Source organism: Petaurus breviceps, unplaced genomic scaffold, assembly GCF_028583685.1.
Source record: "Petaurus breviceps papuanus isolate PSGF00001 unplaced genomic scaffold, PetGlider_PUasm1.0 208, whole genome shotgun sequence".
NCBI lineage: Eukaryota > Metazoa > Chordata > Mammalia > Diprotodontia > Petauridae > Petaurus > Petaurus breviceps.
This window is the reverse complement of record NW_027185852.1, coordinates 5,684,369-5,709,255: the sequence shown is the minus strand read 5'-3', so window position 1 is coordinate 5,709,255 and position 24,887 is coordinate 5,684,369. Positions and strand designations below refer to the sequence as shown.

General features: G+C 43.1%; 1 protein-coding gene across 4 annotated transcripts in view; it reads left to right on the top strand.

Moving 5' to 3' along the window:
- Window positions 1-24,887, top strand: part of LOC138165242 (leucine-rich repeat-containing protein 7) — a 601,375-nt gene that overhangs the window by 390,988 nt on the left and 185,500 nt on the right. For all 4 annotated transcript variants that reach the window (XM_069093366.1, XM_069093369.1, XM_069093367.1 and 1 more), the window contains one exon: window positions 7,307-7,370. In XM_069093366.1, coding sequence (XP_068949467.1) covers window positions 7,307-7,370 — 64 coding nt within the window. The remainder of the gene's footprint in view (window positions 1-7,306; window positions 7,371-24,887) is intronic.

Sequence of the window (24,887 nt, the reverse complement as noted above, 5' to 3'; positions counted from 1 at the left end):
ACACGGCCTGGAGTCCGACTCTGGGGTTCCCATGCCTCAGCCCCCTGACCTCTAGATTAAATTTCTTCGCCTGTATCAGAAATGAATGGATGCAGAGACCAAGGACCAAGCACTGAGTCACCCACATGGATGGCCAAAATCAGGAAAGGCTTATTGGTGCATCCGCTATACATGACAAAAAAAGGTCATGCAGGTGGCTTGTCATGTATAATTCAAGGTAGCCCCCCAGATGACCTCTAGTCCCCACCCACCCACCCCCATCACCGCCTATACTATCATCACCCTATCACCTGTCACATTGACTGCAGATGCTACAGTGAGCCAGGAGAGCAAAGAGTAGCCTTGAGGCTGGACACCTTATAATAAAGGGCATATTTGGGGTAGATGAGCAGGCCAAGTTCTCATGGCAAAGTCCCACAGCAATTCAAACTATAGGCAGCCAAGGCTGCTGGTAAGAGACATGACACTTGAAATGCTGGGTAGAGTGGGCAAACAGACCAAGGGCTAGAATAGTGAGCAAGGGAAGGTGGAACTCTGCTGCCTCTGCTGGTGGATGGAAAGTGAATTGGCTAAGGGCACAAGAGCCAGGCTCAGATCCGGCCCCAACCCTGCTAGGAGCTAACGCGTTCGGAGGACTCCAAGTTCTACTACATGCATTACGTCTGTCTCTTTTGATCCCACAGAACCTGTGGAGTTGGTTCTGTCTTATAGATAACAATAATGACGAATAAATACACGGTGCTTTACAAATGCCATCTCAGCATCCTTAGAAAGTAGGTGCTAATTATTATCCCATTTGACAGATGACAAAACCAAGGCAGATAGCGATTAAGTGACTTACCCAGGGTCATATAACTAGTGGAGGAGGTAGAATTCAATCCCTGTGCCTACACTACTCTGCCTCTCCGGTGTTAGCTGTGTGACCTCAGGCAAGACATTTACCTCCTGTGACCCTCAGTTTCCCCATCTATACCCTGAGGGGACCCCTAAGCTCCTATGCAACTGTAAAATTCAATGACTTCCTGAGCCTTAAAGAGGTTGATTGGAGGCAGTAATTTGGTTCCAAAGGGGGTGGTACCATGTTAGGAAGCATCCTTGTTGAACTAATTCTCACAAGCAGAGATAATATCTAACAACTATATAGCCTTTAAAATTTGCAAAGCATTTTACATTTATTATCTCATTTGATCTTATAATAACCCTGGGAAATAACTATTGCTATTATTTGCTATTATTATCCCCATTTTCACAGATGAGGATGCTGAGGCTGGTTAATCAACTTGCCCAGGGTCAAAGCTGATGAGCATGTGAGATCGTAGATGAACTCGAATCCTGCTCCTGACATCTGACACACCCACCACCCCTCCCCTCAGCTGCCCAAGGAGAATTTAAAGATGCCCCAAAATGTTGTGATATCTGGGGAAAATGGAAAGGATTTGGAATTCTAAGGAATGAAATCCGAGCAATGATGGAGTTGAGGGGGTGGGGAGAAACGTCCAGGGAGAGAACTGAAATTAACTTCAAAATGAGAGTTCTGAGAAGGGCCATTCTGCCGGAGGGAGGAAGCCCACCTGCCTGGATAGTCAGAAATTTGCATGGCACCCTTGCTCAGGGGCCATGATAGTCTGCGTCGCTCCAGTTTTATTTTGTGTGTTGTCAAAGCAAGCTCCCACAAAAACGGCCTTTTATTTCATTTGCATTCATTCTATATGTGCATGTGCACACACGTTGATACTCCTGACAGAATGCAAGCTTCCTGAGAGTAGAAATGTTTCATTTTTGTCTCTTTGTTCTTACCACCCAGCAGGGTCCCTGCTACACTGTAGGCACTGGACAGATACTTGTTTAGGATACACCACGAAAGGCTGTGCACATGCCTCTTTGCAGCAATAGTTGTATCTATATGGTTATACCTGTATAGAGATTATCCCATATGGGTATATGAAATCAAATGTATATCACATGTGGATATGTCAGAACATATGGAGATAAATAGCTCTATTTCCACAGGTAGATGTATCTGTAATTACAGCAGTGTTTATATCACTCTCTCTTCTCTGGATGATCAAGGGTATACTGAGTCTGGAGATGAGAATGCATTCTGAAAATGCAGCAGCCCGTCAGTACAGGCTGAGATTTCCTTTCTACAACAGACCTTTTGCCAGTGGTCATTCCTCCTGGTGACACTGAAATAAAGCATCCTTGGCATTGCCAGCTTCTTGTGTCCTTGGGCATCTATAGAATCATTTTCATTCCTTGATGGTCACACATTGCCTATGCTTTACACACTAATAAAAAAGAAAGATGGACAGCTCTGGGGAAAGTCTGCCTTCATAACACAATAGGATGCAGGTCATGGAAACAAAAAGCCTCCTTGGGCTTCAGACTGGTCCAGCCAGTTCAGAACCACCTTGGCTAATTCTGAATACCCATTATTGGAAGGACAATGGCAAATGGGGAAGCATCCAGAGGAAAGGAGCCAGGATTGGGAGAGGTTTAGAAATTAATAAATAAAAGTTTAAGAAACAAGGTGTGTTTAGCCTGGGAAAAAAAAGAGAAAGAAAGAAAGAAATGAAGGAATGAAAGGGGCAACAAACAAATTTTCATTCATTTCAAGGAAGAGATTCCTCTTTGAACTGTCCCAAAATGGAACAAATGCCTTGGATGCCCCGCACAGGAGGCACAGGCTCCCCATGTGGCCAGACATGCTTTGTCGTGAATACTGTCAAAGGGGCTTTTGGTAAAAAGTACTTAACTATGGTGGAGGTCCGATCTTACAGACCTTTAAGGCCCATGGCAATTCTAAAGTCTATAATTCAGCAGGAACACAAATCTGTATATGAATCACTTTTTCATAAATGATAATTTTCTGCAGTCCAATGTGTGAGATGCCCCAGCAGCTTATGTGAGTGTGTCACACACACACACACACACAATTATAATGTTTGAAGTATTTTTCTTTTTTTAAAAGCAGTTGGAGTTAAGTAACTTGCTCAAGGTTATACAGCCAGTTATTTTGTGTGGGTGTTAAGAATCTGAGGCTGGAACAGATCCCGGGTCTCCCAACTCCGGGGCTGGAGATCTTACTCACTGCACCACCTGGCCACCCCTTGAAGTCTTTTTCAAAAAATGGACCCTGCTTTATTCTTGCCATGTTATAAATTAAAGAAAGGTCAAGCTTCTTTGGGTCTCATTTTCCTCATAGGTAAAAATAAAGCCATTAGACTATAGGATTTCTAAGGTCCTTTCCAGGTCTAATGCACATGATCATATAATGCTATATTTCCCTGGAAAGGCATCACAGCAAGAGGGTTGGTATTCCAGTAAGGAATTCCTAGGCTCAGTTGTTACCTCTGGCCATAGCATCCTAGACCTGAAGGGAGGAGCCTCAAAGGCCATCTAGCAAGCAATCAGCAGGATTTATTAAGCACCTGCCAGGTGCTAAGTGCTGGGGATACAATGAGGAAAATAAAGCCATCCCTCTTATCAAGGGATCTGTGCCTGTAATAGAAGTCAAAGATAATAGTTAACATCTATGTCAAACTTTGAACACAGCACCTCAGTTGATCCTCACAATACTGTGAGGTATTTGTTATTATTGGCCCCGTTTTCAAGATGAAGAAAGCGAGGCTAAGAAAGTGACTCCACCTGGGCCACACAGCTAGTGAGTAAGCATCTGGGGCAGAATTCCAACCCTGATCTTCCTAATTGCAAATGCAGTGCATTGGAGGCCACACTGCCTAGCTGCCATGCACACGTGCAAGTGTAGTGGCTGTGTGACCCTGAACAATCACCTGTTTCCCTCAGTTTCCTCCTCTGTAAAATATGAACAATAATAACACCTTATGAGGCTAAAAGGAGGCCATGTTTGTGAGGTGCTTTTTAAAAGTGTGTTTCCTTCCTTCCTTCTGTGTGTGCTCTGACCATTTGGCTCCCTGCTGGGTGACCCTTCCCACAAGCTTCCCTCAAATTGTGGCCCACTGGAAAGGTCAGTTGAGCTCCCTGGGTCTCAGTTTCTTCCCCCAGCCTACAAGACTGAGTTCATGCCTCAGCAGGCAAACTCATCCAGAATCCACGGGTGGGGCCCAGGAGGGAGGGGGCTGGGAGGCAGGGGGGGCAGGGGGGCCGGGGGCAGTGACCACTCCCACCTCTGATGCCGTAGAACCCCAGATTTCCTCTGGGGACGGCATCAGGCTGATCTAATCTAAGCACTCAGTCTTTTCTGGTTATCATCGCTCTGCCATCCATCATCAGCCCGACGCTGCTGGGCGAGGATGCCCTGGTCCCAGGGTTCTCAAGCGATGCTCTGCTACCACCTGCTGGGCTTCGGCTAGCTAGCAATCAGCTGCTTCCTCTTACCATGAGGGACTAGAAAGTAGGCAGGGCTGCAGCCCTCTTCCTTCTCATCTCGGGGCTGCCAGCCAGGAAGGAACCAACGATGCTTCGTAGAACAGCCTGAACTAAAACCGTCTCTTATTTTAGCTGCTGTGGATGTGATGCCCATGGTTCCTAACAAGTATCTGACTTAGAACTGCAAAATTCTGAAGCCCCTGATGGCGAGCCTGTATCCCTGAACCTAGCTGGGGACGCTGTTCAAAAAGTCTGTGTGGAGACTGGGGTCAACGTTAATCCCTAAATCCTGCTTTTCTCCTTCCCCCCCCCAAAAAAAAACCTCCCAGATTAGCATTCAAATGAAGGTCAGGGTCCACTAAAGCTAGTCCTGGGAGCCAAGGCCATTCTCTGCCAGAGCCTACCTCCATCCCTACCTTTATTATGCATATCTGTGAGCAATGAGAAGCTCTGTTCTTTATCTCCACCCATCACAGATCTCCAGCTTCTCTCAGGTAACAGTCCTAATCTTTAATTCCTACACTGAGGTGTTCTGATGTGTCCTAAATTGCTGTCTGGTATTGTTTATCAGGGTTTTGATTTCAACAGTAAGGGGACCTTGTGATGAGGAAACTCCCTTTGTATAAAATAAATGTACCATTTAGAAAGTCAACAAAGGAAACATTTTTTTAAATATTAGAGCCAGGATAAAGTTCCTTGTAGCTTAATAGTCAGGGATCCATTCCTGTGTAAATTGGAGAAATGAGGTGCCTTGCTCCTGTCTATCCATGCTGTGTCCTGACTCTCTGTCTCTGTCTCTCTCTCTGTCTCTCTCTCCCTCCCCCCCTCCCCTGCCTGCCTCTCCCCCTCCCCCACATATAAATATCCAGAAATGGGGGGGGGGTCCTAATCTAGGTGAAGTGTGTTGGGGGAATTCAAAGCCTGAGTCCTCCTGGTCAATTCCAAGCCTTTCTTCAGTCCTCTCCTTTATAGCTAACATGCCCCACAAAGAAGAAAAATGCATTTTCAATGATCATTTGTCAATCACCATGAACTACATCCATTTTCTAAAAATTAATCAACATTCATTGAGCTCCTATTATCAAGTGATCAGTAAACATTTATTAAGCACCTACTATGCTTTTAGAAACATATTGCCAGGCACTGCCTTGAGTCCTGGGGATATAATAAGAGGCAAAGGACAGTCCCTGCCCTTGAGGAAATTGTAATCCAATAGGGGGAACAACAAGTAAACAAGTATGTGCAAACAAGATACATAAGAATTGTTTATTTTATTAATTTATTATTATTTATACAATTTTAATTATTTAGAAGGATAGGAGCCTCAGACACTTAACTGTGTGACCCTGGGCAAGTCACTTCACCCTGTTTGTCTCCGTTTCCTCATCTGTAAAATGAGCTGGAGAAGGAAATGGCAAACCACTCTAGTATCTCTATCAAGAATACCCCAAATGATGGCGTGGCTCAGTGGCACAGTGAGTAAAAGGGCCGGACCCAGACTCAGAAGGACCCAAGTTCGGTTCCAGCCTCAGACACTTCACACACACACACACACACACACACACACACACACACACACACACACAAACTAGCAGTGTAACCTTGGGCAAGTTACTTAACCCCAAGTGCCCTTTAAAAGGCAAAAAAAAAAAGATAGCCAAATGGGGTCCAGAGAGTTAGACATGACTGAAATGACTTGACAACAATAACAACAACAAAAATTAACAGAGGGAAGCTTCTAGAATTAAGAGGGATTGGGAACCTTCCTGTAGAAGATGGGACTTTAGTTGGGCTTAAAGGAAGCCAGGGAAAGATATTAAGCTAGAGACCAGGAAATAAAAGGAATTAGAAGGAGGGTCCCTACCCTCAAGTAAGTTTCCAGTTTACTTAAAAAGATAAAACATATTCAAATGAAAAGATAGACAGCTAGTTGGCACAGTAGATAGAGTCTTAGACCTGAAATCTGTAAGACCTCAGGTCAAATCCAGCCTCAATCCATTTCTCCATCTGTAAAATGGGAATAATAATAGCACCTCCCCACCAACCAGAATTGTGTGAAGATTAAACAAGATAACATTTGGAAAGTCCTTTGCCAGACCTTAAATCACCATATTAGCACTGGCTCTTATTAATAGAAGCTCTAATTGGGAAACATCAGAGGGAGCAGCAAAAGTGGATGTAGGATTTAGGAGAGCTGTGTTTCACTGAGAGCGTGTAATTTGAATTGGATCTTACAGACGGCTATGGGGTAAGAAGGACATAGGATGTGGACTGGGGACTTCCCTTTATTCATACTCCGTGCTTTTCATCTGGGTAACATTGGGAAAGTCTCTTTCAACAGCACCAAGCCTCAATTTCCTCATTTGTAAAAATGAAAGTGTTGAATTTAAAGGTACTTTCCAGTCCTTAATCTATGATCCTATGAAAACGGCACTTTGGTGCGATGGATAAAGGGCTAGCCTTGGAATCAGGAAAGCTTACATTCTAGTCCTTAACAAATACTACCTGTGTAAGGAAGAAAAGAAACACGCATTTATTAAGTGCTTACTATGTGCTGCCTTGTACTAAGCTATACCCAGTGAGGTAGATGATATGATTATCTTCATTTTACAGGTGAGGAAACTGAGCCCAAGGTTGGGTGACTTGCCCAGGGTCACTCAGCTAGTGTCTTAGGTCCTATTTGAACCCAAAGCCCAGGTTTCTGTGCACTATGACACACATTCTGTATCAGAAATGGCCCTTGAACCCAAGTCAGCATTGAGGGGAGGCAGACATCTAGCCACTAGACTGATTATTTAAGTCTCTGTAAGGATAAAGAACAGCCTGCATATTTTCATTACCACTTTTGCTATGACATCAATATAAGAACAAAACCCCAGAAAAGCCATTTTTCAGAAGCCTGCTTTCTTGCTATTTCTCACAGTGGGTTTTCTCTTTCTTTCTTCACCTACTATAGGTCAATGCACAAACTGGCACAGCTGGAGAGACTCGACCTAGGCAATAATGAGTTCAGCGAGCTGGTAAGAAAGCACATTTTCTAAACATGATTAATGTGATGGACAAGACTGCTTCCTTTGTTCTGGGTATCGCCCCACCGGGTTTTAAGTGCATTGTGGGATGGGAGGCTCTCTTGAAATCATTTCAGTAAACAGGCCAATGGCAATGAGAAGAAGGCTTGTCAGTGCAGGTGGATGGAGGGATGGCAGAACTTAATCAGACTCTAGAAGGTGTAGATTTTATTCATTAGAATTCATTACGTGCAGTGGCTCCAAAACCTGCCACTGAGAGTCCTTTCCCCACTCAATTAACAAACGCTTTTATTAATATAACATTAGACCTATCTCCAAGGCAAGAGACAGGAGGCTGGGGTTCAAATCCCAGATCCAGCACCTATAAACTTGGGAGTCACTGACAAGTTACTTGTAAGAAATGGTCTGCAGTTCAATTTGCTGATCTTTAAAATGGGGATAATGATGCTGTCCTATTTATGCCCACATTTGTCATGAGGACCAAATACTCAATCACCAAATGTTGTAAAGCATTTTGCACCTTAAAGCCCTCAAGAGATGTGAGTGAGTAGGTAATTGTTAGAGTAAATGAGGTAGTCAATACATTAAGCACCTACTATGTGCTGGGGAGCATGGTATCTTAGGGGAATACCGGACTAGAAATAGTGAGACCTGAATTTTTGAATGTCTGGCCCTTTTTGAATATCAGTGGCTTCACTGGTATGTGAATAAATAAATAAAGGGGCAAGATCACATGGTACAGTGGACTGAGCATTGGAGTTGTGGTGAAAGGGTCTGGGTTCAAATCTCTGCTCTGCTATGTACTACCTCTGTGATTAAGTTGGGGAAGTTGTTTAGTCAGTTTTTTCATCTTTAAAATGGGAATGGTGATGCCTATTTCACAGGGTGATTATGTGGCTTAAAATAGAGAGCAGCTTTTAAAGCCCTCTGTTCATTGGGGTTGGTGCTGATATTATCAGACAGAAGAAATGAACTACAGTGAGCAGAGAGCTCTTTGCAGAGTCAAGAACCTGGGTTTGGGTTCTTCCTCTGACACACATTGACTGTGTGACTCTGGACTTGTAAGTGGACACGACCTCTCAGGCAACTCTCTATGACTATAAGCCAGTCAGTGGACCATCCTTATTAATCAGTGCAGGTGCAAAGGAAGACAAGAACAGTCCCTGCCCTCAGGGAGCTCACATTGAGAAGGGGGAAGCAGCCCCATCTGACTATGTACATACAAGCTACAGACAGCATGATCTCAGAGCAAAGGTGCTGCCTGTGGGGAATGGGCCGGAAAGGCCTCCCAGCGAAGGTGGGCTTTGAACTGAGAATCTAAGGAAGCCAGAGAAACTGAGAGCCATTGCTGAGGAGGAGCAGCATCTGAGGCATGGGGGCAGCAAATGCAGAGACAGAGATCAGGGATGAAGTCTTAAATTCAAAGAAGAAATGGGCCAAAGTAACTGCTGTGGGAGGAGGGAGCAAGGTGCAGGAAAGGGCCTCACACACAGTAGGTGCTTAATCAATGTTTATTAAATGACTGACTAGGAAGGGGCTAGGTTGCGAAGAGCACTAAATGTCAAGGAGAGGACTTTATGTTTTATCCTCATGGTATTAGGATCCATTGAAGTATCAGAGTGACATGCTCAGACCCATACTTCAGAGAAATCAGGGAAAGTGAAGATTGGGACATGGGGGTTGGGGTTAGTGATGAGACAGGGGGTCCAGCAGCTTATTGCAAAGGTCCAGTCACAAGGTGATGAGGGCCTGAAGCAGAGCAGTGGCTCTGTAAGTGGAGGGAAGAGGACATATAAGAGCATGTTGTCGAGGGAGAAGCAGAATTGGTTATGGAGGGTGAGGTAGACCAAGGAGCAAAAGGTGACAACACCCTGACTGTGAGCTTGGGCCACCGAGAGGATGGTGATGCCCCTGATGCAGCAGAGGAGGCCAGAAGAAGGGAGGATTTGACTAGGATCTGAGACCAGTCTTGATCCAACAATTGTTGGATTGAATTTAGACATTAGGAATTTAAATTACAAAGGGACTAATGATACACGGAGAACTCCCTCAGAGTTGGAACTATCCGGAAACAGAATAGGCTGTCTCAGGAAGGAGTGTTTACTCTAATCTGAGGACTTAAATGTTGCAGAGGGAATACATTATCAGGTATGAGGTTAATCACACAGTCAATAAGTCAATAAATTAAACACCTACTATGTGACAGGCACTATACTAAGTGCCAGCAATGCAAAGAAAGGCAAGAGACAGTCCCTGCCCTCTAGGAGCTTACAACCTAATGAGAGAGACAATATGCAAAAAAAAACAAGATATATACAGGAGGAAAAGGAAATAATCAACAGAGAGAACACCAGACTTAAGAGAGATCGAGAAAGCTTTCCTGTAGAAGGTGAGATTTTAAAAGTGACTTGAAGAAACCTGGGAAATGTAGAAGACAGGCAAGGAAGGAGAGCTTTCCAAGACTGAGGGATAGCCCGAGAAAATGCCAGAAACTGAGTGTCTTGTTCAGGGAATAGCAAGGAAGCCAATTGTCAGTGGATTGAAAAGTACCTAGGGCAGAGGGGTGGAAGAATACTGGAAAGGCTAGGAAGGAGGCTTTGAACACCAAGCAAAGGATTTTGTTTTTGATCCTGGAGGTAATAAGGAGCCACTGGAGTTTCTTGAGTTGGAAGGTGTCATGGTCTGACTGTACTTTAGGAAAATTCTTAATTCTAGTGCCTTCCCTCCATCAAATATTTCTCACTCATGCTTATTTGTATAGCATAATTGTTTGCTTATTGTCTCTCCCATTGGTTTGTGAGCTCCTTCAGGGCAAAGATCATCCTTTGCCTCTTTTTGGATTGCCAGCATTTAGCACGATGCTTGACCAATAGCAGGTGCTTAATAAATGCTTGTTGATTGACTCTCAGATTTTATAGAGTTAGGAATCAGTCTAATGGTCATCTAGGGCAATGATCACATTTTGCTGAAGAGAAAACTGAGGCACAGCAGACATTAAATCCATAGGGATTCAGTGGCAGAGAAGCCTGGTTTGAAGCTCAGCTCTGTCTCTTGCCAACCGAACCTGTTTCCTCTTGTATAAAATGCAATGGTTGGTCTCTAAGAACATTTACAATTCTAAGTAATCAAAATATCCTATTAAAATGAGGTTCAAAATATTTTGGTCTGATTTATTATGCGTAAAGATACTAAAAATTATCTGGATACAAAGGCACCTTTCAGTGTCTGAATTTGGAGTACTCTTCACCGCCAATGAAACTCTCATTTTCCCGCGATTGCTGTGAGACCCTTTCATTGGCAATGTCACTGTGCTGGGATTGGGGGAACAGTATTCTGGGGCTTCGTGTTTCTAGTGGCACGCATTTTAATGCAGTGGCTTGTTGGTATTAGTCATGTGGCAGCCCTGGCAGCTTTCCGGTGACAGTAGTATCTTTTAATGGGAAAATAGGGTAATTGGGTCCAATCAACGGCCTCTAGAAACAGCACCATGTGGCTACTCCAATTCCATTATATAACTAAGTTTTGACAGATAAGAGGTTCCCTCCAGATACTCATCCAAATCCTGCTCTTTGTCTTTTTGCTATCACATAAAGAGAAAGCTTTGACATTTACAGAGTTCAAAAAGTAAACAAAGTTTATAATGACAAAACGTGTTTCATGGGCATGTGGAAAAGTCCCACTTCACATGGAAATATCAAGATAACCCAGTGATTACAGTCAGGAAGACCTCATTTCAAAGCCTCAACTTGTACCAGCTGGATGCCTGTGGCAAATCCCTTCTCCTTTCTCAGGAGATTCCTTCACCTGTGAAATGGGGATAATAAGAACACTTACATCCCAGGGTTGCTGGGAGGATCAAATGAGTCCACCTCTGCCAAGCCTCTTGTGAACCTTAAAGTGTTCTGTAAATGTTAGCTACTCTTATCCTCATCATCGAGTGTTAGAGCTGAGAGACTTGTTGGTGGCCATCTAAATGTCCCCCTTCATATGAAACATGAGAAAACCAACTCCCAGACTCACAAAAGCCTGGGAATTCAGCTCCACACACGCTGAATAGACAAGTGACCAGGGGCCAATCAGCTGACCTTCCCGAGGCTCAGTCTCCCCACCTGTAAAGGAGGGGGCAGCACTAGAGGATCTCTCATGTCTTTTGTGACTTTGGATCCTGTTGCTTCCATCCTTGAAGACCATTCCCCTCTGCCCTCCCCTGACCCTTAGACATGCCCCTTGATTACACCCTAACAGATGCCACAAAGTCCAGGTGTCCTGATGGTGGACGCTCCACCCGTGACATGGCGTTCTGGAGCTTGGACTGGCTAAGCCCAAGGGTTCTTTCTGGCCCTTCACACAACAATCCTGCCGTTCTTGGAGAGGCTCATGAACCCTCACGTCTGGAGCCTCCTTTCCTCCCTTGATTATCTCCAATTTATCCTGTTCAGAGCTTACTTGTATTTAGTTGTTTGCATGTCACACCTCCCATTAGATTGTAACTTCCTTAAAGGCAGGGACTGTCTTTTACCTCTCTTTGTACCCCTAGCACTTAGCATAGTGTCCAGCACGTAGTAGGTGTTTAATAAACGTTCATTGATTAACTGACCGGCAGAAAGGGGGGATGTTCAAGGGAGACAGTCCTTAGACCATCCCTGATGAACAATTTCTCAACAGGTAGGGGCAGCTGAGTAGAAAGGGCTGCCCAGAAGGTAGGGAGGCTCCCCCCTTCTAGAGGTTTTACCTCAGAGAGTGAGCAACCACTTGTTGGCATTGTTGTGAAGGTGGTTCTTGCTGAAATACAGCTTGTAGTCCATGTATTTGGGGCCCCTCCCAATCATGAGGTTCTGTGAGTCTCTGGATTTGTCCTTCTTCCTGAGCAGACTTGAACATGAGGGGGAAGCTCCATCAGGACCCAGCTTGGTTCCCTTTTGATCATGCGCACGAGGTGAGCACAGTGCTTTGTACGGAGTGGACTCTCACTAAATGCCCCTGGAATTGAACTGAATCGATTTTAATAGAGCTGTGATCATCCCAGCCTGGAGCCTGCTCTCACCTCAGTAGCCACTTCTTGGATGATGATTGAAACAGGGCCAGAGCTGAGTCACATATCCCTCTGATGCAGAAAGCAGAAGCTGCCCTTTCAATGGTTCTTCAAGCTTATTGGCCCAGGCTGCCAGGGAGAAGCCTTACAAGGCATCTGTCATTGGACTTGTCAAAGACTTGCCATGGAAACCTGGAATGGTGTGCACCTTCTCAGGGAGGACCTTCCTGAGAGGTGAGATGATACAGAGGAAAGATCACTGGATGTCAAGTGAGAGGGCCTGAGTTCAAATCCTGCTTCTCCTACTTAGCCCCAGTTTTGTCATTCATAAAATGAAGGCATTGGACCAGATGGCTTCTACATCTCCTTCCAGTTCAGTATTCTGACATTATGACCCTTTCCCCTGCTAAGCCTGCCTGACTTTCTGCATTTATCTGGATGCATTTTCTCTACTTTTGGCTCATTCTGGAACTTTCCTCAGTGTCAGGGACCTCCCTACCCTGGAACAGCCTGCCACCCCAGGAGTCTGTGCCTCCTCCCCACTTCTCCCATTGCTGAGTTTCTCCAGGGACCTCCATTTTGTAGAAGGACTCAAGTTTCCCTGCCTTCATTCTCCTCCCAGCCCTAGCCCTGATTTTCTGGACTTCAAAGAAATTCCCCCACTCTGAATACCTTCCCACCTCTGCTGGTTCAGCTCCTTTTTGGTATCTTCTCCCATTAAAATGTAAGCTCCTAGTCCAGCAGCAAAAAATAGAAAGAGAAATTCCATTTAAAATAACTGTAGATAATATAAAATACTTGGGAATCTATCTGCCAAGACAAACCCAGAAACTATACGAACACTATGACAAAACACTTCTCACACAAATAAAGTCAGATCTAAATAACTGGAAAAATATTAATTGCTCATGAGTAGACCAAGACAATATAATACAAATGACAAGGATATCTAAATTAATTTACTTATTCAGTACCACATCAATCAAACTACCAAAAAAAATTATAGAGCTAGGAAAAATAAAAACAAAATTCATCTGAAAGAATAAAAGATAGAGAATGTTAAGGGAATTAATTTTAAAATGTGAAGGAAATTGGCTTAGCCATAACAGATCTCAAAACTGTACTATAAAGTGGTAATCATCAAAACAATCTATAGTGGCTAAGAAATAGACTGTTGGACAAGTAGAATAGATCAGTCATACAAGACACTAGTAAATAACCATAGTAATCTCATGTTTGATAAACCCAAAGACCCAAGTTTTGGGGTTTTGACACTATTTGTTTCAATATTCACCATTTGAAAAAAATTGCTGGAAAAACTGGAAAACTATTAGGCAGAAACTAGGTATAGACCAAAATCTCATACCTTATACCAAGATAAGGTCAAAATGGGTAAATGATTTAGACATAAAAGATGATACCATGGACAAATTAGGGGAGCATGGGATAGTTTACCTGTCATATCTATAGATAAGAAAGAATTTATGAACAAACAAATGAATTCATGAGATAGAGAGTGTTATGAGATATAAATTGGACATTTTTGATAAAATTTTTATTATATTAATTTAAAAGGTTTTGCACAAACAAAACCAATGCAACCAAGATTAGAATGAAAGGAGAAAACTGGGGTTTGGGGAATTTACAGCATGTGTCTCTGATAAAGGCCTCATTTCTCAACTATATAGAAAACTGAGTCAAATTTGTAAGAATAAAGTCATTCCCCAATTGCTGAGTGGTCAGAGGATATGAACAGGCAGTTTTCAAAGAAATCAAAGCTATCTACTATGTGCGTATGCATATTTTAGTCAATGGGCAATAGAGGATCTAAGCAGAAGAGGAACATGAACAGTCATCTGGCAGTGACCTACAGGTGGATTCTAGCAGAGAGAGACTAGAAAGGGGTGGTGGGAAAATAGATCCCTTTTCATCTGCTGGCAAAGAGACAGAGGTGTGGTCCCAGTGAACCCAGTCCAACCACTAACTTCCCTTGGCTATAGCCGTGCCACTTGGATTGGTGGAAAGCATTAACTCTCTCTGTAAAATTTCTGCTGTATCATAATTGCAGGGTTTTCTGATTTCTCCACATTACATGACATCATTTGCCCAGCAAGAGTTTGATTTCTGAAGCTGCAGCTTTTTAATTCTTCATTCTATGAGGCTCCATGGACGCTCCAGGATGCCTCTCCAGAGTTCTGCAGGCTATGTCAGCAGGTTCCAAGCCTGGGCAGATTTTACCCAAAGGAGAAGGCTCCCAGTCCAGGCCCATGGGATCGTTAACTCTGTTGCCTTGTGGACCCACCTCCTAAGTTCAAAGAGACTCATCACTGCAACTGACCACCAGGGGAGAAGCATCAGGTCATACGAAGACATGATCATAATGGAATTGCTTTCCCTAAGTCATGTTGCTTAAAACTTCTTGGCAGGCCGTGTTTGCCTTAGCACTGGATGAGGGCTCTTAAGCTGAGGTCTACACAACTGTTGCCATTGTTTTCCATATCTTTACAAGGGTATCTCGATAGAATTGGTTTCCTTGGCAATTCGAGGGATTTCATTTTATTCACTAAAAAACATGATTCTGGGAAGGAGTCCATAGGTTTCACCAGACTGCCAAAGGGGTCAATAAAAAACAAAAATAGATAACTCCTGCATGATTAGTTAGACATTCAGGAAATTTAAATCCTTCATTGTGACTCACAATCAGAGAAGGAAAAAGCTTGCTTAAACCTGCACTAAGCACAGTGCTAAGTGCTTTTTACAAATATCTGTCTTAATCCTGACAGCAACCCTGTGAGGTAGGCAGTATTGTGACCCCCCTTTTGCAGTTGAGGAAATTGAGGCAGTGACTTGCCCAAGCCCACCCAGCTAGTGACTGAGCCTGGTTTTGGACCCAAGTCGACCTGACTCCAGGCCCAGTGTTCTGTGCACTATGGCACCCCCTGGCTGCCTAGAAAGTATTTATTATGTGCCTGCCATATTCCATAGACATTGGGGATGAAAAAATTGAATAGCCATTGTCCTCAAGGAGCTGGCCTTCTATCAAGGGAAACATGTTTGGAAGCACAGACACTCACCAGCTGCTGACACTAAGCAAGCCTCCTCACCTCTCTGGGCCTCGGTTTCCTCTGTGAAATAAGGCAGTTGTATCAATAAGGTTCTTTCCAGCTCTAAATTTGCTATCTTATGAACTAGACCTTATTATTCAGACAAGAAGATGCCTAGAAACAGTTTCTATTTGTGCCTATGAATTCACAATTAAATTATAGTAACTATATAGAGAGATAACTAGATAGATAAATAGAAAGATGGATGGATGGTTGGTGGATGGATGGATGGATGGATGGATGGATGGATGGATGGATGGATGGATGGATGGGTGGATGGATGGATGGATGGGTGGGTGGGTGGATGGATGGATGGATGGGTGGGAGGGTGGAGGATGGGCGGGTGGATGGATGGGCGGGTGGATGGATGGGTGGGTAGATGGGTGGGTTGATGGATGGGTGGATGGATGGATGGATGGATGGATGGATGGATGGATGGGTGGGTGGATGGATGTTTTGACTATATCAACTTAAGAAGCTACCTAGGAAAGTGCAGAAGATTCTCAATCCAGAGGACCTGCTCATACTTAGACACTTTGAAAAGTAGATTGGTTTTGAATTTGCATATTCTGTGGTTATTTGCATCACTGGATAAAGCGGGTCCCATGACATTGAAAAATGAAAAACTGGCTGGGGATGTAGGTACAATGAACACAGGTAATGCACATGCCAGTAAGTGTGCTAAGAGGAATTCTGGGCCTTGGGTTATTGTTGTTCTGTCCTGTCTGATTGTCCTGGGTGTGGTTTTACCCTTGCTAAAACTGGGACTCCAACCACCCCTCAGTGTTTATTCAGAACCAGCAGAGTGAGGAAACTTAGTCTCAGAAATCCACATTTCTGTTTGGACTCTGGCTTTTTCCCTCTTACCATGTTGGACTGAGGCCCAACAGCCCATACTCCCCTGGAATGCCAGCCCACCTGTGTGCGTTTGTTGTGTATAGAACCAATTTTACTGTTTAGAGATGTTTTGAAATTCAGAGAATCCTAGAATCTTGGAGTGGGAGGGGTTATCAGAGACTTCTAGGTTCAGCCCATGTCTGACCTAGACTCTTCTCTAGAACATCCCTAGGCAAATCCTCTTCCATCCTCTGCTTCAAGCCCCGCAGTGAAGGGCTTTAGCCCTCCTGGGGCAGCCCACTCCACTTTGGGATAGCTCTCATTCTTAGGAATTATTTTTCTGAAGTCAAGGCTCATTCTCACTCTGCAAAATTCCCAACCTTTTTTCCTGGTTCTGCCCTCCAATGCCAACCAGAACCAATCCGACCCTTCAAGTACTTGAAGAAAGCTATAATCCCCTCCCCAAGGGGTCTGCTTAGGTTTCAAGCCCTCATTTCCTTAACCTGATCCTCCCATGACACAGACTCCAGGTAATCCACCATCCTCTTTTCCCTCCTGTGGATGCTCTCCAGATGCTCCCTAATTCATGGTGCCCAGAAGTGAGCACAAAGCTTCTGAGGCAGTAAATGAGGAAAGAATGCAAAGGGCCTTTCCACGTGAACATCGTGCATCTCTCAGAGCAGACAAGAGCTGCCTGAGCTGGGTTGGGTTGGGTTGGGTTCTGAGTTTCCACACCAGGCTACAGCCTCACTTTGCCTTCAAAGTTCACCAAAACCCCACAGTCTATTTCATATAAACTCTTCTCTAACCACTTCTAGCCATCTTATAATGTAAAAATGAATTTTTTTAGAAGCAAAGTGAAAAAAATCACATTTATCTTTATAATCATAGAACCACCGAATTTGAGAGTTTGAAGAGAACTCAGCAAGCAATTAGACAGTCATATTGGAAAGAAGCACCCACTATAACACACCTGATAATTATCTGTCTAGCTTATGAATGGGGAACACTGAGAAGAGGGAGCCCACCATCCCTCAAGGCAATTCAGTCCACTTCTGGAAAACTCTAATTGTCAGCAATTCTCCCTGACATTAAGCCTAAATTGGTTTCACTCAATGCCCTTTATACCTTGTTACCCAAGTGTAAGGCTTTACCTTTATTCCTACTGAATTTCATCTTCTTTGAGTCAGTCTAATGCATTAGCCTGTCAAGATTGTTCTGGACCCTGACTTCCTGATTCAGTGGAAGAGTTCAATGTCATCTGCAAGTTTGGTGGTCATGTCATCTAAGCCTTCATCCAAGGCAGTAATAACAATGTTAAATAGCATATTGATTTCATCTGATTAAACTTGGCCCAGTTTTCTCAGAATAACATCACATTATGGATTCATTCTGCCCTGCCAGTTCGCTGAAAGCCATCCATGGTGTTTACCCATGAACAGCTTTCTAAGTGCATCCTCCATCTGCTGCCATCTTGGGAAGCATGTGGTCCCTTCCTCTCCTGGGGCTAGGCAGTTCCCTGATATACAGGGTTCCCTAGAGGGGCCATGTGGTTCTGGATGGCTCTAGCAAGCTTACCTCCAGGGCCTCCAAATCTGCACACACCCAATGGACCTGTCCCTACTGATCTGAGCTGTGCCTCTGGCTTCCTGCCTGCCTGCCCCTCTTTCTCCCTTTTCTTTTCAAGGTCAAGTACAAGGGCATAGCTCAGCAGTATGATTAGCCATGACTCAATAAATCTTACTTAAGGTGACATTTAGGAAACTGGGCAAGACAAGCTCACAACTATACAAGAAGACAATCAAAAACAGAAAAGAGTCTGCCTCCTTGAGCAAGATATTATCCTTATGAAGCAAATTCTACTATAGGACCTTCCCCCTTGCTATACTGTGGCTATTTTTCTAACCCAAGTATAGAACCTTACATTTATTGTATAATATTTTAAAGTGTTGCCTTGAACCCACCACTCCTACCTATTGAGACATTTGAAGACCTCCAATTTCTATCTAATCTATTAGCTTGCCCACTGTGATTGGTGTGAATTAAATACTGCCCATGCTAAATCTTCAAGGGTTCTTAACCTGGCATCCATCAACTTGGTTGTTAGGTTTGTTTGGTATTTTTAAATGTATTTCAACAATATTTCAATATAATTGTTTTCCTTTGTGATTTTTTGTATTTTACTTTTTTGCATTTAAAATAGATTCTAAGAAAGAGTCCCTAGGCTTCACCATACTGTCCAAGGGGACCATGATACAAAAAAAGTTAAGAATCCCTGATAAAGCCTTATTAGAAATTTTGAGTGGCCAAGTTCAAAGCTGTGACCTTCAGTGGAGATATTCTTTCTTCCTGAGGACAATGGTGCATTAACAACATATCTTTCAATCCAGCCAGTTTACCAGCTCCAAATCTACCTGTACTATTACTAAGTCCTCTAATTTGTCTAACTTTTTCATAGGATCATAGAACTGAATTTGGAAGGGACCCAGAAGCCATAGAGCCCAAATACTTCATTTTCCAGAAGAGGAAGCTGAGGTCTAGAGAGGAAAAGAGATTTGCCCAATCTCAAGTGGGTAAATAAATTAAGCATATGTGATAGGATTTGAACCCAAGAATCCTAATTGCAGAGCCAGTATTCTTTCCACTACTAGGAAAGATTGTCACATGTCCTGCTGAAATACAGGTGTAAACATGGCATTCCCTTAATTGATTAATATAATAACTGTCAAAGTGGAAATGAATTTAGACTGGCATGATATGTTCTTGATGAATCCATGGTGGCTTTCGGTGCTCACCTGTTCTCCTTACCAATGTTCATAAACTGTCCCTCTCATCAAATCCTGAATTTTCCAGGATACAATGGCAAATCCACTTTTCAAGTCAAGTTGACAAGCAGGAATACTAGAGCTCAAAACTAGCCTCAGAAATTCACTAACCATGGGGCGCTGGGAAAATCACCTGGTCTATATGCCTCAGTTCCCTCAACTGTAAATAGGGATAATAATAGCACCTATCTCATGGAGTTGGTGTAAGGATGAAATGAAATAACATTTGTAAAATCACTTGACAGTGCTTGGCACATAGTAGGTGCTGTATAAATAACTATTTTCTTCCCTTTCCCTTCCATAAGTGAAGCTAATCAAGATATAAGAAGGCTGGAAATGTAGGAAAGAACCACATTACAAAGGGCTTTAAAAACCATATGAGACTTTATCCATTATTGGAAATATCTACTTTTATGCCCTTTCTTAAAAATAATTTAAAGGGGCAGCCAGGTAGCACAGCAAGTAAGAGCACCAGCTCCAGTGTTGAGAAGACCTGGAGATCGAATCCCGGGCTCAGACACTTAGCACCCACCCAGAAACACCTGGCCGTGTAACCTTGAGCAAGTTACTTAACCCCAATTGCTTAGGGGCGGCCAGGTGGCTCAGCGAGTAAGAGCACCGGCTCCAGTGTTGGGACGACCTGGAGATCGAATCCCGGGCTCAGACACTCAGCACCACACCCAGAAATAACTGGCCTTGTAACCTTGAGCAAGTTACTTAACCCCGAGTGCTCAATAAAAAAAATAAAAAATAATAATTTAAGATAAAGTTTGCATGCTTCCAACTGCATACTGCAACACTTCTGACATTCCAATTGCTCTGACTCCTCAGAGGTCACTCACTGACAGTGGGCAATGATCCATTCTCTCAGGTTCTCTTGGTACCTTGAGTCCTTCCCTGATGATCTTTCTCTACATGACAAGTCCAGCTATTTACTGAATGCCCATTAGGGGCTCTTATAGACTCTGCAATATATCAAAATGGGGGAGGTAGGAAATGGTCAGGCCATTAGCTATATATGTCCTTTACTTTTGATATCATTGACTATTTAACTCCTAGTTTGCTTCTGTGTTCTCTGCCAAGGAGATGCTGTTCTGCTCTGTGCTGATCACAGAAGAAGTTCTACAAAGGCTCTGAACAAGACCAAGAGCTAGACTGCAGCTCTAAGACCATGTCAGGGAGATTTATACACAAAGCAGATAGAGCCAGATAATAGGGGGCGAGGTGAGGTGACTAATACTTTTGACTTTGTTTTATAAGGGGCAGGAAGGGTAGGTGCATTAGCAACCACACTAGCACACAAGGTGGGCTGCTAGCACAAGTTCTTTGCTAAAGATAGACAGCTTTAAAGGAGTTAAGGATCTTACTTCAATTAACAGACAGATAAATACAGATAAGTAGAAAGAAGTGAGTATCCAAGAAATAATCCAGTAGACGCGGTTCCAAATGTCTAAAAAGTAATAGATATCTAATCACCAGACTAGGGAGCACCAACATCTGGGTTCAGACACATCTGGGGAGGTTCCTTAACAATGACTACTCAGAGTCTTGTCTGGCCAAATCACAAAGAAACATTCTTCCTATGAGTGATCCCCAAAGTAAAAGACCAACCTCCCACAATACATAGTTTTCAATTAATAGGGTCAGAGCCAGAAGGCATCACAACCCTCCTGACTCAGTGCCTAATTGGCCCAGTATCAAAAGGTGTGAAAGCCTTCCTGCAAGCAAGCCTCCCCATAAACAAGCTTCTCCCTAAGCAAGCTCCTTCCCCAAGGCAATATAAATCTCTGTATGGCCTTTCTGACTCAGGATGTGTCACAGCTGCAAACTGAGCCAAAGTTCAAAGCATCAAGACATCTGTGACTGAAATACCTGTGTGCTCTTAGACCTGGGAACAAGGTCCCTGTTCCAAGGGAAAATAGAACATGTGGTCACATAGGCCTACTAATGGATGGGGAAGATTTTATATTCCATTAACCCTACAACCTAAGGAAAGAAGATCCCTTGAGAGATTTAAGGATTCCATTGACGAGACTAGAGGTCACCCCCTCCAGTACATAGACATGCCTCCTGTCCCCTTGCTGATCAGCCTCAGGGAATCCAAGCTTACTGACCAAAGGTTTTCTTCAGGAGAGCTGCCTACCCCCTTCTCTATGGTACATCAAATTTGCCTGTTAAGCAATCTTTACCTTTCTACAATACTTGGCTCAAATTTTGTCTCTATTATTTTGTATCTCCTAGAAATTAGTGAACTCAAAAGCCAATCCTGTACAGTGGCTAGAGGGCTGAACTTATAGGAAGGGAAGACCAGGTATGTTCTGGGTCTGTATCTGTCACTTGCCAGTTTTGTGACTATGAACAGGTTATTCAAACCTCTCAGTGTCTCACTTTCCTCAGTTACAAAATGCAACTGTTTGGAACATATTTATGAGTCTGCCTCCCCCACCCCCTGCCCCCACCATTTTCAAACAGAGCTGAACCAAAAATAGATTCTCAATAGATGTATATGAATTTATTTGATTTGCTGACATGGTACTGTCATATAGCCAGCCTACTGAGGTCACTGGAATGTACTGCAAAGTCTGGAACTACACAGACAGCCAATGAAGTCAAGGGACATATTTTAAATCTCTTTATCTACCAACACTTACGTAAGAGGCATTTAATATTTGTTTAATTGAATGAAGAAAAAAAAGGATCCATTTATAAGAAATAAGGATTTTATTCCATTTTTACTATCAGGATCATATCTGATTAAATTAGTTTTCCTTGGTAACAGGAAAGGGGAGAATCTGGAACTTTCTGTGTGGAAACTACCTTCACCAACACAAAATCCTAAGCAATTGGTCTATCACTTGGAATCTTATGAAAGTAAAAGAACATAAAGAGCTTAAGCAAATGACTTAGGGGTTACCTATCTCCTGAGAATTTAAATCCTTGTCTTCCTGACTGCAAGGTTTGCCCCCTCTCACCTCAAGGCAACACTAGCTCCCAAGTTGGATTATATATGTATATACATATACATATATATATAACATATATAAACACATATGGGGTTCAGAATCAGAAAAGACTTAGCAGATAAAGATGTAGGTATAGATAATAATCTAGAGATATATACAGGTACAGGTGTGTGTGTGTGTAATTAAATTGCCATTCTGTGACCATAGATACATACACATATATGTATATTATGTGTACATGTGGATGTGCACACACACAGTAACTTGATTAATAATATACATTTGATTAATGTTAATTAACAATATTATTGATTAACAGTATGGATATATAACATATAGCAATCTCCCGAAATGGCAGTGAGTTACTCCACCAGTGACAGTCCCAAGCAGGCAATGCCTTGCTAGATAAGCTTGGAGGAGTTGTCTGCAGCACATCAGAACTGAATGACTTGTCCGGGTCCATACACCCAGTAAGTGCCAGGCAGGGCTTGAATCCATCTTCCTGCCTTTCCATAGGAGTCTGTATCCCCAGGGCAGGGCTACCCTCAGGTTCAGTTATGTGTGTGTTGGATGTATGTATTTGAATTCTGTGAAAGGAGACTGAAAGGCTTCTTGTATCTGAAGGTGGCTATTTCTCATTCTACTCTTTCCTGGTGTGTCATCCACAATTTACTCTGAACTCTACCACTCAGTGAGTTTTTCCCTGATACTGAATCACACAGTGGGATGCCATCCCAGAAGATCATGGCAGGTCAAGGAGGTGGAAAGTCATTCCTCTGCCTTAAGGTGCTTCTTTCTGGGTGGCCTACTTAAGGTAAATGGGAGAGATCTCAGAATGCCAGCAGGCTTGGCATTTCAATCAGTCTTCTCTGGGGCTCTTGTCTTCAATTACTTGAACAATAATGACAATAACAACATGGATGTGTATAGCACTTTTATATGGATTATCTCATTTGACCGCCAGAATGTCAATGGGAGGGAGATGCTATTATTATCCTCATTCTTGGGGTTTGTCCTTTATTTTCAAAGAGGATAATGACAATAGGGAGCTGATGACATGACTTGCAGTTGACTTTGACTTGAGTGAGGCAGGGCTACGCAAAGTCCCCAGCCTCACTTTCTCCTCCAGAGCCATCTGGGTCCAGGACCAGATATTCATGGATGACTGGAGATGACCCAGGATGCAGTGCGAGACCTAACCCTTTTAAGCTAAGGTCTTTTCAAGTCCTCACTTTGAGTGAGGCATGGCCCATTCAATAAATAGGCCTCTTTAAGAAGTGAATCAAGGGATGGCCACTTTAATAAAAAAAAATTAAACTGGGAGAGGAAGACCCTACCATTTGCTGGCCAGAAGAGAAGCAGTTCCTGTTTACATTCACTCTGAGTTGAGGGTCCCCAAAATATCCATTAAGTGGTGCTTGGGCAGGGACCTATTGTTGTCCGATCCCTGAGATCTAGAGTGTGTTTAAGGCTTGGTCTTTGAGAAAGAAATGTAAGCCAGTAAACCCCAAGTTAACCAGGGAGCTTTCAGCCAACAAAACATCTGCCCAAAGGAAGGGAAGTTTTATCCTCATTCCACTAAGGCAAACAAAGGTTAAGTGGCTTACTGAGGGTCATGTACCTCTAATTATCTCACCTAGGGTTCTAACTCAAATGCTCCTGACTCCAAGTCCAGAATTCTATCTGCTGCCAGTTATAATTCCACAGAATCTGAGAAACTAAGAGAGAGGTGGGATCTCAGAGGTCATCGGTCCAACCCATACCTGAACAAGAATCATCAAAAGGTTTCATTTGATATCCTCTAGTGAGAGGACAACTAGATAGTGTAGTGGTTAGAGCACTGGGCTTGTAGTCAGGAAGACCTGAGTTCAAATCTGACCTCAGACATTTACTAGAGACAGACATGTTACCCTGGGCAAGTCACTTAACCCTTTCTGTCTCAGTTTCTTCATCTGTAAAAATAATCTGGAGAAGGAAATGGCAAACTATTCCAGTATCTTTACCAAGAAAAGCCCAATTTGGTGGTGAAGAATGGGACACAGATGAACAACAACAAATGTGAAAAAAAATCCACAGCTCACTGAGAGGCAGCATGATGTGATGCATAGAGCATTAGATTGACAGCTAAGAAAACCTGAGTTCAAATCCTGCCTCAAACACTTACAAGTTGTGTTACCCTGGGCAAGTCATTCTCTCAGCCTCAGCTTCCTCATATGCAAAATGGAGGGGGTAGAAGAGGCTGGGCTTAGTAGCCCTGAAAGTCCCTTCTAGCTCTTAATCTCTAATCTATGTCCCTATGAACCTTTTCCGAAGTAGTCCATTTATCATAGGAATTCAGCATCATCCATTCAGATGTAATAGTAGACAAAGCAAACCTATCAGCGATGTCATCCACAGACAGGGTCACCAACCCTCCTTTCCTTAACAGACTTTCTTCATGGGTTGCTGTAGCCAAAAAAGTCGTCATCCAATGGTCAGAACCTGCTTTGGGCCATAGATAGCTTTATCACAAAACTTTTTTTCCATCTTTTATTCATTTTGAACTTAAATACAAAAAGACCAAAAAAGCATTTTCATGTATACAATACAACACAAAAAAAGGATTCGATATGAAATCATGACTCTCCATTTCACACTACTTTAAAAAAGCTATGTAATAAATAATACATATGCTGCTTTCTGAGCTTTCTTTTGTTCTCTGCTGTGCACTTTTTATTTTTATTTTTTTCTCCCTCTCTCCCTATCCC